General features: G+C 41.2%; 2 protein-coding genes across 12 annotated transcripts in view; one reads left to right on the forward strand and one right to left on the reverse strand.

Moving 5' to 3' along the window:
- Positions 1-1,563: 1,563 nt before the first annotated feature.
- On the reverse strand, positions 1,564-14,574 carry LOC111768410 (uncharacterized). The gene is made up of 4 exons (XM_070236961.1): positions 14,535-14,574; positions 14,109-14,250; positions 4,547-4,926; positions 1,564-1,863 (listed from the first exon to the last, which is right to left on the reverse strand). Exons 1-4 carry the CDS (start codon positions 14,572-14,574, stop codon positions 1,814-1,816), a joined length of 612 nt encoding a protein of 203 aa, XP_070093062.1. The 3' UTR covers positions 1,564-1,813.
- The window catches only part of TBC1D5 (TBC1 domain family member 5), a 570,404-nt gene continuing 558,271 nt past the window's right edge, over positions 4,018-16,150 (forward strand). For 2 of the 11 annotated variants that reach the window (XM_070238101.1, XM_014731847.3), the window contains exon 1: positions 4,182-4,411. The gene's annotated coding sequence lies outside the window, so the exon portion shown is untranslated. Of the gene's footprint in view, positions 4,412-16,150 lie in introns of all 11 variants that reach the window. The other 9 variants (XM_070238099.1, XM_070238103.1, XM_023620885.2 and 6 more) reach the window with 9 other exon arrangements.

Below are 16,150 nucleotides of genomic sequence, written 5' to 3' on the forward strand. Positions count from 1 at the left end.
CACCAAATGGCCTCCTCATATACTCCAATATATCCTATTGCTTGCCGTTTCTATTTGTCAAGTTTTGACCAGACATATGGGGAATCCTTGAGTCAAAGCTGCCCATTAGAGGGATCCTGCATCCTTCCAGAATGGGCCTGCACTGATAGCCCTGCTATGCTCAATCACTGACTGGGAGCAGCCCAGGGGAAATGTGGCCTTGGCATAAACAAAATGGTGGATGCAGCAGGAGCAGCTGAGGCTGAAAGGCAACCGTGCTCCCTGCAGTTGGAGATCTAAGCAGGGTATTTCCACGGAGGGAAGTACAGGGTACCAAAGGAGAAGATGATTCCTAATGTCAGTTCCACAGCCCATGCTTACCATATCCCTCTCACTGCCATATGGTGCAGGATGTACATCCTGTTATCATGTTAGTCTAGGCTACTATGGCAATTTCAGGATCTGGTGGTGGCCTATGTACCCAGGAGAGTTACGTGGAGTGGAGGAGAAAAGAGCCAGGAGAGGGGATGTGAATGTTGGCCTTGCCAGAGTGGGTCTAGGCTGAGTGTCCCCATAGGCAGAGGCCTAGGGGAGAGCTAGTCTTTGAGGAGGGCTGTCCCATCAGGTCCCCCCTCCCTGGAGAACATCTGCATTTCTCGTGCTTCACTTTCTGTTATGCCCTGAGCCAGAGAATGCACACAGTGCCAATGCAGAAAAGCAACTAGCACACAAATTGCTGAAAAATTGTCTCAATTGCTATTTTTCTAAGAATGTTGATGTCACTTCATATTTAATTTTTCTACCTTAAATATATGAATTGTATTATATGTAGCATAACATAACAAGTTTTTATACAATGTTTATATTTTATACAGTTGTTAATCATCAGCTTTTTTACTTTAGTTTCTTTTTCCTAGTTTAGACTGCAGGCCACTCTCAGCCCTGTCATGGTGCTCTGTACTGACTGAGGACTAACAGACCTGTCAGGTTTTCTCTTGGAAACTAAGAATGTGAGGAGCCAGAGAGAAGCTGGATCCCTTGAGCTACTGTTGTGGCCTATAGGATGGGGTCATTCTGTGGCTCTCCATGAAGCCAGCTGGGCCTCCCACCCCGGAAACCATCAGAATGCAGGTGATGGGAGATGACTGGGCTGGTTTCCCAGGTCTCTTAACTTCCTGCCCAACAATAAACCTCTAAAATAATATGGGTACATGTGTGACTCTTGCCTGCAATATGGAAGAAACTGACTAATCCTTAGTAGTTCAGGAGAGAGATGATGAGGATCTGAGGTAAGAAGATGTTGGTGGGGCTGGAGAAGAGAATCCATTACTTGGTGACTGAATGTTGTGGGATAAGGAAGAGTCACGGAGAGCTCCCAGGTTATCTGCTTGGGGCCCTGGGGGATGATGCACCGCCAGTGGAGGTAGAGGGCACAGGAGAAGGGGCAGGTTTGGAGGGAATTTGAAAAACTCAATTTGAGCAGGTTGAGTTCGAGGTGTCTGTGGGGCCATTTGGGACAGCTGGATCTATAGGTCTATTCTGGTTATTTATTGCTACTTAACAAACTACCACAAAACTCAGTGGTTTAACAGAACAATTTTATTTATTTGTCCACAGTTCCACAGTTTGGGTATGGTGGACAACAGCTCGTCTCTGCTCCATGTGGCGTCAGCTGGGGGGACTTGACTAGGGCTGGAGAATTCACTTCCAAGATGGCACTCACTCACATGTGTGGCAGGTTGGTGCTGTGTCCAGTGGGAACACAGCTTGGGATGTTAGCCAGAGACCTCGGTTTTCCTCCATTTAGCCTCTACAGGTGGCTAGGTTAGATGTCTCACAGCATGGTAGTCTTACAGTATTTGGATTTCTTACATGCTGCTTCCCCTAAAGGACAAAAGCAGAAGCTGCTGTCAAAGACAAAAGCCAAACCAGCAGGGAAATAGATTTTATTGAGGCTATTGCAATAGGGAGAGTACCCAGATTTGAAGATCAGAGTGTTTCAGCAGGGTGGTTTTGCCTTATACTTTTATAGGGTGGAATGGAGAGGTTAGAGGTAGGATGATTATTGCTGGGGTTGTTTTGTAATCAGGGGAAGTCTCAGACAGCCACGAAACATGTGTCTCTGTGTCTAGCCAGTTTCAAGGGGACAAACAGTTCTAATCTCGGCTAATCATTCATGAGACAAAGAACAGTAAGTTGAATGGTTTGTGTCTGACCTCATCAACAGGTTTAGGCAAAAAAGGAAAGGTCTGTGTTGGGCCTTGTCACAGGTAAACAAGCAGTCATCTGCTATTCTTAGGAGGAAGAGTAGACAGTGAGTTTCATCTAAGTCAGATGGAGAAGAATGGTTCTTTCTTGTAAGTTGCTTCCCAGAACACAAACAGGTGGAGGAATTTCTTAATTGTCTCTGTTTTCCATGAGTACAGGCTCTCATAAATTTCAGTGTTGTCACTGCAAAGCTTTCTTAAGGCCCAGGCCTGGGTGGCACAGTCATTTTGGCCACATTCTATTGTTTAAAGCAAGTGACAGGTCCAGCCCAGATTCAAGGGGAGAGGATTACACAAGAGTGTGAAAACTGAGGAGGCATGGTTCATTGTGGGCCACAAAAATAACACTCTCCCACAGAGTCTGAACCTTGGACTGGATATTTAGACTGGAATGCTACCAGCATATCTGAAGTGGTAGCTGAAACTACTGGGGAGGATCACTCTGTGGGTGTATACATTGGTAAGGGCAGAAAAGAGTCCACCAACATTGCAGACACATGAGATTGGGGTATTGAGGATTGAGAGTTTCCTAGTTTCTCAGTAGCCCTCGTTAATACTGTTTCTCTATCAACATTTTCTGGGCTTTTGTTGCTAGTTCTATTCCATCCATGCCCATCTTCCTCTACTTTATACGTGGGACACCTACCACAGCATGGCTTTTGCCAAGCGGTGCCATGTCCACACCCAGGATCCGAACTAGTGACCACTGGCGCCCGAGAAGCAGAACGTGGGAAGTTTGCTGCGCAACTGGGCCAGCCCTTACAGTTTAATTATTTACCCTGATTAAATCTGGAGGGAGGCACTAACTTCACCTGTCCAGTTTCTGCAACAAAAGGGCAAACAGAGAGGAAATCCATGTGAAGGGCAGGGTTTGTCTGTTTGTGAACAAAGGTCTCCCACACAGGGACCCTCCTCTTAAGCTAGCTAACCTTTGGAAATTCAACCTTTCTCTACCTTGGTATCTTTTTTCTGCACTCAACAGTATCAACTTCCTTTGGAGCTCTTTGTGAAGGTAGCCTAATAACAGACCATAAACCTTTTTTATTAGGTGAAGCATTTACCACTCTAATTCGAATTACTATTCAAAGGCTTTCATATTGGGGAAACAAACACTGGCACTCCACGTGCCTAGGTTAAAGGGAATGTTAAATCATGACTAAGCAAAGGGGGAGGGCAACAAGGCACAGAGTTTAGACATTGCCTGCGTTCTGAGAGTCAATCCAAACTTTACAGAGATACCACAATGCTAAAGACACATATTGTCCTGGGTTATGAGCAAAGATAAAATCTGAACCTAGTATTGTAGGTTTGTAAAATAACACTGTTACGTATTATTTCTCTATGAGTTATACTAAGTAGGTCTGCACAAAATGCTGACTGCCCCAAAGCGGAATGAGGTGCATTTCACAGAGGAAGTGACAAATGAGCTGGGTCTTGAAGCATGAATAGGAGTCTACTCAGCTACAGAAAAATGTCCAATGGAAGGCAATTTACATGCAGCAAGGAAATGTAAATTCTTGGGCAGGAGGGCCAGCCTCTCAGGACCCCAGGAGGGTCCCTGACATCTCCCTTTCCTCAGTCCCACCCTGGGAATGTAGTGGTGTGAGCGTGAATGGCCAAGTCGCAGAGGCAGGTTCCCAGCCTCCAAACGTGTGGTGGTCAGAGGAGAGGATGGAAGGGGAAGAGAGGGAAAGAAGGGCCAGCTTACAAGGCAAAAAAAAAAAAAAAAAAGCCATCCTGCGCATGCGCCCTGGCAGCCGGTCGGCTCCGCAAAGAACAGCTCAGCCCGCTGCTCAGCGCCCAGCTCGCGCCTCGCGGGGCCCCACAGACCAGGCTCCCAGGGCGAGCGCGTCGCGCGCCCGCGCAGTCTCCAAGCCCGGGCGGGCGCCTGCGCACGAGCGTCCCGGGCGCGCGAGGCGCGGGGTTATTAGAGGTGGAGCGCGGGGAGGGCGCGCGGCAGGAGGCGGTCGCCGTTACGGCGCGAGCGTGGTCACGTGGTCGTTGGTCACCGCCGCCGCCACCACCCCCTCCCATCCTGTTCTCTTTCTGGCCCGGTCGGTTCTACGAGCGCCCGGCAGAGACTGAGGGAGAGAGAGAGAAAGAGGAGGGGAGGAGGAGGAGGAGGATTCAGGGAGTAGGAGCTGGGGAGCCCTTCTGCGCCACAGGTAAAACAAAACGATGACGATGATAATCATAAGAAGGTCCGAGCCCCCGAGCGCCTCCGCCTTCCTCCAGTGCAGCCCCCACATGCAGTGGCTCCCGCCCCGGCCTCCCCCTCAGCCTCTCAGAACGAGTCCCACCTCCCCTCGCGCCGCTGCTGCAGCTGCTGCCGCCTCCCGGGAAGGCCTGAGGGTGCCGCCGCCGCCGCCGCCGCCCCCCGGCCGTGCGCCTCCCGGGTCGGCGTGGGGGCTGGGTGGCGGGGGGGTGGGGGGCTCCCCCAGCTCCAGGGCGAGCCGGGGAGGCGGCTGCTTCCCCCAGCCTGCCCGCCTCCCCTCCCTCAGGAGGTCGGGGTCTAGGCTGCGAGGCCAGCTGCTGCAAGAGGGCAGAGCCCGGCGGCGGGACTCGGGCTCGACTTCCTACTCGGTAGGCTTCCCTGCTCGTTTCAGCCGTGGGCAGCACGCTTCCTTCGTGGACCGGAAGCGAAACGCGCCCGGAATCCCCAAATCTGTTAAAATGCAGCCTTTGGAAGAGGGAGAAGCCTTTCACTTGTCAGGAAAGAAACGTGACGTTGTTTTAGTACCACTTAAGTTTACTCACCTTAACAACGTGGAAATTGAGGGCTTTCAGGATATGCGAAGAACTTTACAGAGGGTGGAAGTTGATTTTTGTTCCCCCTCCTCTTCCTGGAAAAAGGAACACAAGCCTCCAAAACAGTTTTCGGTTCTACACGTGTCCTGCAGTTTGTTCATTACTAGCTGGTATAGAGTTTTCCTTCCAGAAATATGATTTATGTTTAAAGTTTACATCCTTTAGATTTTTTCTGAATAATAGCTTTTTGGAAAGAGTTTCATTTGTCAACTCTGATTTGGACTAAATCTCAAAATTTTAGCATGCAGGTTGCACACCTTTAGGCTAGATTGTTCTGAAATTTCTAAACCTAGTCAGTTTTTGGTAGTCTTTGCACAACAAAATATAGTCCCACTAAAACTCTGTATTACTGGTGGTGTGCTTTTGCACAAAATACTGATATAAAGCAGGAAGCGTTAAATGTAGACATTGTTGAAATGAACTTTTGAACACTTGATATAAGTAGTAAAGAAATTCACTTATGTGTTGGTTATTTCTTTTATTGAGCTTTTCTGATTCCACGTCTTGGTAATTTTCATACCGTATCTCTAAATTCAAATGTAAAATTTAAAATTTTACATCTATCTGCAGTCAAGTCATACAGAGCAGCGCTTCTCAAACTTTAATGTGCATAGAACTCTTGTTTAATCCCTTAGGACTCTTGTTTAAAAGTGCAGATTCTGATTGTGTAGATCTGTGATGCAGTTTGTTAGTCTGCATTTCTTATAAGCTCCTCTTAAAAGCTGCTGGACAAAGAACCATTATTGAGGAGCAAGGATGTAGATAACTTGTGTGCTAAGACATAAAATGATGTATCACAGAACAGGTGCCTTTTAATAATTCACCCTGGGTGTAGAGGTGGTTTGAGAGAAGGCAAATAGCAGGATGAACTGAGAAAGGTTGCTTTAGGGAGATCCCTTATGTGGTGTGAGCAGGCAGTCAGCGTCCTATGGGAGGGGCCAGCAGAACTTGAGGAGCTGCCCCACCCAGGAAGAGTGCAGGTACCAGGTCTGCTTGCTGTGTGGTGCCTGCATTACTTGGTCTGTCTGTTTTCTATGGAAGCTTGGGGTACTTGACTTGCTCATCTATGGGTAGTTAGGTTTTTTAACTATAGGTTATGAATCTTATGTCTCTGAATGCACTGCTGGGATGAAAGTTTCTTTTCTTGGTGGAAGTATTGAGTGTCTGGTCTTGTCTCTCACTCGCTCAAATACAGCTGTCAGTTGAGTAGTGCGTTCCTGAGCCTTGGACACAAACTTACAAGCAATCAAGTGTCTCTACCTGTTGAGGGTATCGTTAACGGGATTCAGATTTTTTCCTAATGTAATTTTTTAAACAATTTAAGTTGAAAAGTAAATAAAAGTGTCACACATAACCTCATATACTTTACGTAAAAATGATTCTACTTTTAAAAAAACTTTATGGAAGTATAACATCAAGTACTTTTAGTAACATAACTTTTGTAATCTTCATTCTGATCCTTACTTTACCATTGTTTCTTCACGTTATTAAATAATATTTAGGACAGTATACTTTTGAAGCACTTACTAAGTCCCGGGCACTGTTATAAGCACCTTTCTTATCCTAACTCATTTAATCCTTTAAGGAATTGAAGCAGAAAGAGGGTAAAAGTCACATGTTCAGGTTTACAGAGCTAATGCAGAGCTGGGATTGTGGCCCGCTGGCTATCTAGAGCCCGTGCTTTTAATGATCTTCCCTAGGCTGCTTTTTTAGAAGAAAATCAAATAATGATACTCTTTTAAATCCCTTTTTCCTAGAATTGTTGAGAATTATGAGCTTTGCTTTCATTTTAAAGTTCAAATTTATCATCTTTTTTTATTTCTCCCATTTTATCTTGCTTTAAAATGAGGAACTGCCTCAATACTTGTGATCTTTTCTGAATAAGAGACTGAAATTTGCAAAGCTTTATTTTGTTTGCTGGACCAGTCTCTTTCTAAATTTGTATGTCACTGTTACATGTAAAAGTAGTGTCTGCTTCCCTTTGACCCCGCAAGTTTCAGTTCTTCATTTCCTGCCTATGCCTGTCCTCCACCCCTCCATGCATACATGGTAGATTTATTCTATGTTATCCTAACACTTAGGGTTTTTAGGGGGATTCACTGGGTTACTGACTTTTTATTTGGCCAGTAAGGGCAATAAAAAAACTAAGCATTGGTCACTGTTATCATATTTTAACATTGAAAAAGTGAGGACAACCTCAGAATAAAGTATGATATTTTAAGTTGAATGACTTGTGTTTCGTAAGAAAATTAATATATCGTCCATGCCCCACCCCCTTTTTGTCCCAGACCCCTGAAAGCTTTGTCCTGAATCAGCACCAGTCTGGGGAATGGTGCTTGTACACTAGTATAAGGCAATTTTCTTAACATGGACAAATGATTAGAATGGCAGTAATATACTGAGTGTGTGCTAGAACTTGAGAAATTAGAGGTTGTTATTGGGGGCTGTTGTGGGAGGGGGAAGTTGTTTTGAGGATTAAATGAGTGTGTGTGTGTGTGTGTGTGTAACATATACATATCTATGTATATAACATATTCAGTTAATTCTTACATTTTCCAGGTAGATAAGCATATCATCTGAAGCTAGCCATTTTGGTGTAAGGGTTTTTCATGATTAATTTTCATTTATGGAAGCTGTGCTGGGATGATTTTCTTAATTTCACTGACTTGAAATAAGATGTTTTGTTATGGTATCACTGTGAATTGATCTACTCAGCTCTCAAATGGATTTAAAAATATTTGGAAACTGCTCCACCAAATGATCTCTGTTATGGACTGAATGTGTCCTTATTAACATAATATATTAATATATACATATATATGTAAAATGCTTAGATAGTTAATGCTATCATTGTAAGTGTTAAATATTATGTTGTACTATGGATAATCTGGAGTGTGGTTGATCCTATCCATGTAATCAAGACTGACTATATTTGAATGAACTTAATGGAAATTGTACATTTATTTGGTATAAAGCTGTATGGGCCAAGAAGACAAAGTTTTTACTTTTTGATGAAAATACAGAGTTGGTATATAGTAATGCTCTTATCTGTTTGGAGAATGAAATATGTGTAAATATGGTTTGGCAGCTCAGATCTTTCAAAACAAGGCCGTAAGGCTGTAGAAATAATAAAAGATGTCTTTGGTAGTTTTATGAAAGGATTGGTTTAAAATTTTCACGTGTGGTGTTGTGAAGCCTAGAACAAGACAGCCTTTTTTCTGAAGGCTTCTCTGACTATAACTTTTACTTCCTCAGTTGACTCCTTTGCTCCTTGAAATAATCCATCTTTCTTTGCATCCTCCAGACCTGGTCTACAACCTCTTTTCTGAAACCCATGGTGGCATGTGTGTCTCAGATGTAAAAAGTTTTTGGAATTTAGAAAATTAATATGGTGCATATGCTGTATATCGTGAATCCTCCTGTGGATAGGAGCAGTCACCCCAAAATCATACGCATTAATTTTCCCAGCAAAATTATACATATTCACACTAAGTAGAATAAAAAAAGACTATAAAAAGCTTCACATTAGTTAGGCCATGTTTTGTTGACAACTTAGAAAACAGTTTTTAATTTTTAGACTTTTAGATTTTTGGAATTGGAGATAAAGGATTGGGGTCTGTATATATATATTTTATAATAATGTTCATCATAGTGCCGGCCTCCTTGACTAGACAGAGAACTGGAGTGTGGGATCTGTGTCTTAGCATTTTGTGTTTTTAGCACCCAGTGTAGGGCCTGGCATGCATTAGGTGCTCATTAAATGTCCATTAGTTTGGATGAAAAACATCTGAAGATAATATCATTCAGTCATTGTTCTGTGCTGCATGTGGTATCTGTGACTGACTCCTTGAAAATATTTAGTAACTGCGGATTTTTTATTTTTCTTAACTTAGTTGCCTAGGAAAGGTAGTTATTCGATTACTTTTTAAATTTTTTTATTATATTTTTTTTGCTGAGGAAGATTTGCCCTGAGCTAACATCCACTGCCAATCTTCCTCATTTTGTATGTGAGCTGCTGCCATAACATGGCCACTGATGGACGAGTGGTGTAGGTCCACACCCAGGAACTGGACCTGGGCTGCCTAAGCAGAGTACATTTAACTTAACCACTAGGCCACTGAGGCTGGCCCTGGATTAGTTTTTGGAAACAAAATAAATTTAAGAGATTTGAAGTAGGCATTATAGATGATTGCAAATTTTCATTAATTTGTATTGACAAGAATGCTTACCTTTACCTTTTTATGGGTCATGAAGTCTACATTTACAAGAATGATTTACTTTTTTAAATCGATTGGATTTAGTTTTACATGATAATTTATAATAGACTAGTTGTGGTATATCTGTCTAAAGAAAATGCTGCTGTGGGTACATAACTTAGGTTGAATAATTACAGGGACAGTTTAGCCTGCCAGTAGAAAAAAAAAGGGTTTTTTTTTTCCCTATTACAAAAAGTAATGTCTGTTGTGGAAATTGTTAAAAATAAATGATCAAAAATAAATTACCTGCACTGTTGGGAATTTCTTAAAGTTCCCATCAGGATTATCTTGCTTTGGGAGAGGCTGAAAAAAAGAGTCAGATTTGTACTGCAAGTCCTAGTTTAGAAAGCCAAGTAACAAATGTTGGTTAGCAGGAATGTTTTATCTCTTAGTGTTACTAAACATTTTGTTCCTAAGTAAGATAAAAAAGTTGAACCAAAAGTAATTAGGTCTTCACTTATAAATAGTGGATCTTTAGAATAATTAGATCAGTGAGAAAGTAAGTCCCACTTCTGCTATAACCAGCTTGTGGGAGATGTACCTGCCTTCTGATGGAGTTGGGGTGATACAACACTGCAAGAAGACTGAGCCCAAGTTACAGGCCTGGCTGCAGAGGTGGGCATTCTGTTTGTGGATAACCAGTGGGGATCAGAATCAATCGCTTTGGAGGTGTCCCAGTAGCTACTGTGCAGGAATCCAAGAGGAGTTTTCAACATTACATCTCTTGTCATCCTGGGGAGAGATAGTGGATTGATTGCCCTGGATCCCTGGTGGGATTTGGTGGGGAAGGTGGTTTTGATAGGAGATGGGCAGGTGGTACCGTTATGTCTGTCTTTGTCCACTGCACACATTTAACTAGTCGTCTTTTTCTTCATCAAGTCCAAGAATCTTGTGGTAAGAATACTCATCTTGATAGGTGGATGTGTGTGGTGTAGGGATGCTTGGGATAAATTGCCTCCCTTCTCCAGCCTTCATTTCTCTTAACTAATTTAGGGGTTAATCTTAGTTTCTTTGTCCTTTGTTGTATGTGTATATATGTATGTGTATTATAGATATACAAAAATAAATGTGTATGTGTAGCTGTACTTATTTTTTAACTAAAAGTAGATTCATGCTAGTTTTTTGCTTGCATTTGTTTTTCATTTAATATTTTATATTACTAATGTTGTTACTCTTCCACATAATTTTTAGCGTCTCCATACTATTTCATTATATGAATGTACCATAAGTAGTCTTCCATTCTTGGACATCTAGATTCCTTTCAATCTTTAAGACAAGAAGTACTACACTGAACATTATTGTGCCTATGCATTGTTATTTATTTAGGAAAAATTGTTGTGAGTGGAATTACTGTGTCAAAAGATAGGCCCATGTTTAACTCCTTGTTTTGAGCAGAATAATTGGGTCAAAAGATATGCCCGTGTTTGATACACATGGCCAAATTGCCCACCAGAAGGGTTGTACCACTTTACCCTTGACTGCAAAGCTGTTTGAGAGGCCCTGTACTTGCCATTATTCTGTATTGCCATGTTTTCTTTATTTCAACAGATTTATTTGGGTATAATTGACTTTATGCCTCCTCCCCTTCTGCTTTCTTTCAGGTTTTAACATTTTATGTAGTTAAATTTTGTTCTTCCTTTATGTATCTTGTAGACTTTTCCTACCTTATGTTTATATTGGTATTAATTTATATTTTTCAACTATTTTCATAGTTTCAATTTTAAATTTTGGGTTTGCAGTTATTCTAGAATATGTTTAGTTGTATAGTATGAATTAGAAGTTTCAAAAATTTTTATGCTTTTCATTAGCCAGTTTTCTCGATACTATTTAATGAATGATTTATTTTTTCTCCTTGGACATCAGAAGCTTTATCATTTGGTCTTTTGTACATTCCCACTGTATTTTATTTTTTATTGTTGTGAATTGGATTTTTCTCTTTATATATGTATGTGTGTGTGTCTCTGTTTATTTTTTTCTACCTGACTATTGTTGGTAAATAGAAGAGCTACTGATTTTTTTGTAACCAGTCACTTTCTGAATCTGTTTATTATAACAGCTTTCAGTTGATTCTCTTACATTTTCCAGGTAGATAAGCATACCATGTAAGGATTTTTTTCATGATTAATTTTCTCTCAATGGAAGCTTTGCTTTTCTTAATTTCATTGACTTGAAATATGTTTTGATATGGTATCACTGTGGATTGATCTACTCACCTCTAAAAAGGATTTTAAAATATCTGGAAAACACTCTACTAGATGATCTCTGTAATGGACTGAATGTAGTCCCTTAAAATTCGTAAGTTGAACCCCCCCCCCCCCCCATGGTTATAGGAAGTGAGATTTTTGGGAGATAATTAGGATTAGATGAGGTCATGAAGGTGGAGCCCTCATGATTGGGATTAGTGCTCTTATAAGAGTCACAAAAGAGCTTGCTTCCTCTCTGGCATGTGAGGATGCAACGAGAAGTCTGCCATCTGGAAGAGGGCCTTCAATGAGAACTTGACCATGCTTGCACCCTGATCTCAGACTTCAGCCCCCAGAACTGTGAGAAAGAAATTTCTGTTGTTTAAAAGCTATCCAGTGTATTGTACTTGGTGATAGCAGCTGAAACTAAGGCAATCTCCAAGCCTCCTTCTAACTCAGAAGTTTTGTGATTCTACTTTCCTGTCAAAAGACTCCTAGTAATGTACACAGCTCTCTGGTACTTAGGGCCTGCAGCTTCCTTTGTAATTGTGTTTGTCCAGCTCCACCTCCCAAGCAATTACTCTGAGGTTTTGCATTTTTGTCTCCTTAGAGCTTGAAGATTTTCTCTGTGTGGTTTGGCAGAGATTAAAAGAGAAGACTGATAGACTGCAGAGATCAGACATTGCAACGTTGTGTTTGCCTATTTGCAGTATCAAGTATCATGATTTTCTTTTTCTACTCAGGTGGTGTAATTGTCTACTCCTTATGTTGAGTTTTCTTTTCAAGCTACGATCCGATCCTGCAGTGGTCTTGCTATGGTCTACGTAAAGTTCTCCAAGCCAAATTCTGTAATTGTCAAAACTGAGTGTAATGGAAGCCATTGGGAAGTGATAAATTAACCAGGAGGCAGTGAAGGTAGGACAGAATGGGAGAGGTTGGGACAAGGAAGTGCCTGGTATGTCAGCTCTTTTTTCTCTGGCCCCCTTTTTACTTTATGATTATCTTTCTGGACTTTTTTAACTCTGCTGTTCGGATAATCTTCTGGCTTCCTATTTATTCTTCAGATATACCTTGTTTTCTTTCTTCAGAGAATTGCTCCCCTACCTCCTTTCTACTTTGATCAGGAGTTCAGATGCTTTCTTTCAGTCGGTGAAGTAGCCTTGATCAGTTCCCCTGATTTTCCTCTTTCTGGTCACTAAAACTACCTGCAAAATGCCTGACCAGTGGCCATCATGCATCCTATCTTGCAAAGGGTGTGGCAAAACATTGATTAAATTTGGGCTTCCTCATAACATAAAACCACCGCTTTGGAATTGTTAACAAAATGAGAGAGAGATACTTTATAAAGACATATTGTGAGAGAATTGTAAAGTAGTGACTGAATGGTTGAAGACTACAGAGGAGATAGTGAGAGATTAGTGTTACAAAGAGAGGAAAAACTTAGGATGAATCTCTTATCTAGATCTCCAACCCCGTTTTCTTCCTGAGCTTTAGACATGTGTATCTGATTGCCTACTGGATAACTCCACTTTTGGATGGCCCACAGAAAACTCAAATTCATTATGTCTGCAAGTGAATTTACCATCTTCTCTTCAAAACCTATTCCTCCTCCCAAGTTTATTATCCTGTTGAGTGGCACCACCTCTCTCTCTAATTGTTCAAGCCAGAAACCTGGCAGACACATTTTACTCCCTTCTCCCAAATCCTCATGTGAAGGCATCAAGCTCTGTGGAGTGTATCTCTTGAGTCCATTCTCTTTATCCCCTCTACTTCTACTCTGGTTTATTATCTCTTGATCATCATCTTTTGCCTATGTTTCTGTAAGGTTTTCTGACTAGTGGCCCTGTAGCTAGGTGATCTTTTTAAGCTCTCACCTTGTTCTCTTACTCTGTAGCTTAAAACCCTTGAGTACTCTGCTGTCACCTATTTCTTAGTCTTCTGCCTCCTTCTTCTGCCTCCACTATACTCTGTGATTTCATTATAAAGTACTGAAATTTTTGAGTTTTTGGAACTGTTTATGATTTTGCTCACCTCAAGCCTGGGATATTCTATCTCTTGCTCTTACTGACTCTTGTGAGGTATCAGCTTAAGTGCCACTGCTCTAGGAAGCTTCCTTACACCACTGAGTTTGTGTTGTACCCTTCCTATTTGGCCAGATACCCTATACTACTACGGAACATTCATTATGTATTATACTAGTCTTTTTACCTAATAGTCTGTGTTCCACTTTTGACTGTTCTGTAAGTGCCAAGGCAGTGTACATCATCTTTACTCATACTCCTGGTTTTGTGCCTATTAAAAGTAGATGTCCCATACCAAGTACTGTTCTAGGTGCTGAAAATATAACAGGAGTAAATAAGAGACTTTTCCTACTGTTAACTGCTGTGTGATAAACCACTCCAACACTTAGTAGCTTAAGACAACAGTAATATTTATTTACTCATGACTTTATAATCTGTATAGCACTTGGTAGGGGTAGTTTATCTCTGTTTTACTTGGTATCAGCTCATCAGAAGTCAGAGTTTCCACCTCCAAAATGGCTCACTCACATGGCTGACAGGTGATACTGGCTGCTGTCTGGGAGCTCAACTAGGGCTGTTGATCAGAGCACCTACATGAGGCCTCTCCATGTGGGCATGACTGGTGGGTTCTGAGAGGAGTGTCCCAAGAAAAAGCATTCTAAGAGGTAGAAAGTGGAAGCAGCCCGTCTTCTTAAAGGCGTTGCTTGGAACCGTTGAGCATTACTTCTGCTGTATTCTATTGGTTAAACAGAGTCAGTCAGATTCAATGGGAGGAGAATTAAACTCCATCTCCTGATGGAGAAAGTGACAGAAAATTTGTTACTGTGTTTAATCCACTACACAGAGCTAAACAAACAAAAAATAAAACTACAAAAATTGTTGGATGAGCTAATTCCTTTCTATACTTTCAATCTCCCAAGCATCGTGATTGTTGTTAGTGCTGTTGAGTTGATTCCAACTCCTAGTGACTCTGTGTACAGCAGAGCAGAACCCTGCCCAGTCTTTTTGTGTCGTACTCACCTTCCAGCACCATATCAGACAATGCTCTGCTGCTATTCATAGGGTTTTCATGGCCAGGTTTTTTGGAAGTGAGTGGCCAGGTCCTTCTTCGTAGTCTGTCTTAGTCTGGAAGCTCCACCGAAACCTGTCCACCATGGGTGACCTTGTTGGTATTTGAAATAGCAGTAGCATAGCTTTCAGCATCACAGCAACATGCAGCTGCCATGGTACGACAGCCAGCAGATGGGTGGTGTGGTTCCCTGACCAGGAAACAAACCCGGACTGTGGTGGTGAGAGCACCAAATCTTAACCACTACATCACAAAAGAATCATGATAATATATCATTTAAAAAAAAAGTATAAAGTGAAATTTTAGAAAGTAACTTATATTCCCACCTTTCTTAAACAGTATTTCTTTTTCTGTTATTCAGTTTCTTAATTTTTAAGTTTTTTTTTTTTTTAAAGATTTTATTTTTTCCCTTTTTCTCCCCAAAGCCCCCCGGTACATAGTTGTATGTTCTTCATTGTGGGTCCTTCTAGTTGTGGCATGTGGGACGCTGCCTCAGCGTGGTTTGATGAGCAGTGTCATGTCCGCGCCCAGGATTCGAACCAACGAAACACTGGGCTGCCTGCAGCGGAGCGCGGGAACTTAACCGCTCAGCCACAGGGCTAGCCCCGTTAATTTTTAAGTTTTAATTGTGCATGGAACTCTTAATTTTAATCAGTTTTGTGTTCTGTTTTTTAGTTTTATTTTTCATGGATCCTCGTGCACTGTTATTACTATATATTTCTAGAAGTGGGATTATTGTATGAAAGGGTATGTATAATTTAGATTTTGATACTTATTACCAAACTGCCTAATAGAAAGATAATATTAATTTATACACCAACTTTTAGTGCAGGATATAAATTACATTTGCCCATAACCTTGCTACCTGAAGGTATTGTAAATCATTGCTTCTGTTTAACCTATTGGCAGAAAGTGATAGATTGCTTTTTTTTATTTCTTTGGTGCCTGTTTAAGCCCTTTGTCCATTTTCTGGGAATGTTTATTTTTTTTCTTACTGATTTTCAAGAGTATTTTGTATATTTTAGATTTTAACTCTGCCTATTATATCTTGCAAATATTCCCAATTTTGCTTATATAGTCGTGTGTTGTTTAACGATGGGGATACATTCTGAGAAGTGCGTCATTAGGTGATTTCATCGTTATGCGAACATTGTAGAGTGTACTTACACAAACCTAGATGGTATAGCCTACTACACATCTTGGCTATATGATAGTATTCTTATGGGACCACCATCATATGTGTGGTCTGTCATCGACCAAAATGTTATGTGGCACATGATTTCATTTTTAGACTTCTTATAAAGTCTATATAAGACTATATATAAAATCTTACAAAGAACTATTAAATTTTTATGTAGTTCCATATCTTTATGATTTTGTTTCTTGGCAGAGACAAGATTGAACTTAGTTCTTCCTTTTTTGTCATCTTTTTGCCATTCTGGCCAATCTTCCAGTAGTTTCAATTATAAAATTTTTGTACATTATACATATTGCTGGTGGGGAAAAATCAGCAGACCAATAAATTCCATAGCAATTATACAGATTTCTATTCGGGGAATTAATTTCA

The sequence above is a fragment of the Equus caballus genome, chromosome 16 (genome assembly GCF_041296265.1).
Source record: "Equus caballus isolate H_3958 breed thoroughbred chromosome 16, TB-T2T, whole genome shotgun sequence".
Lineage (NCBI taxonomy): Eukaryota > Metazoa > Chordata > Mammalia > Perissodactyla > Equidae > Equus > Equus caballus.

Bases quoted from the DNA above. Each gene is read 5' to 3' on its own strand.
- LOC111768410 (XM_070236961.1), bottom strand. From the start codon at position 14,574: ATGAATAGCAGCAGAGCATTGTCTGATATGGTGCTGGAAG. The intron at 14,251-14,534 runs GTGAGTACGACA...TTTAACCAATAG, and splicing joins GTCTGATATGGTGCTGGAAG to AATACAGCAGAAGTAATGCT. The intron at 1,864-4,546 runs GTGGGACTCGTT...TTTGTCCTTTAG, and splicing joins CAGCAGCGGCGCGAGGGGAG to GGGAAGCAGCATGTAAGAAA.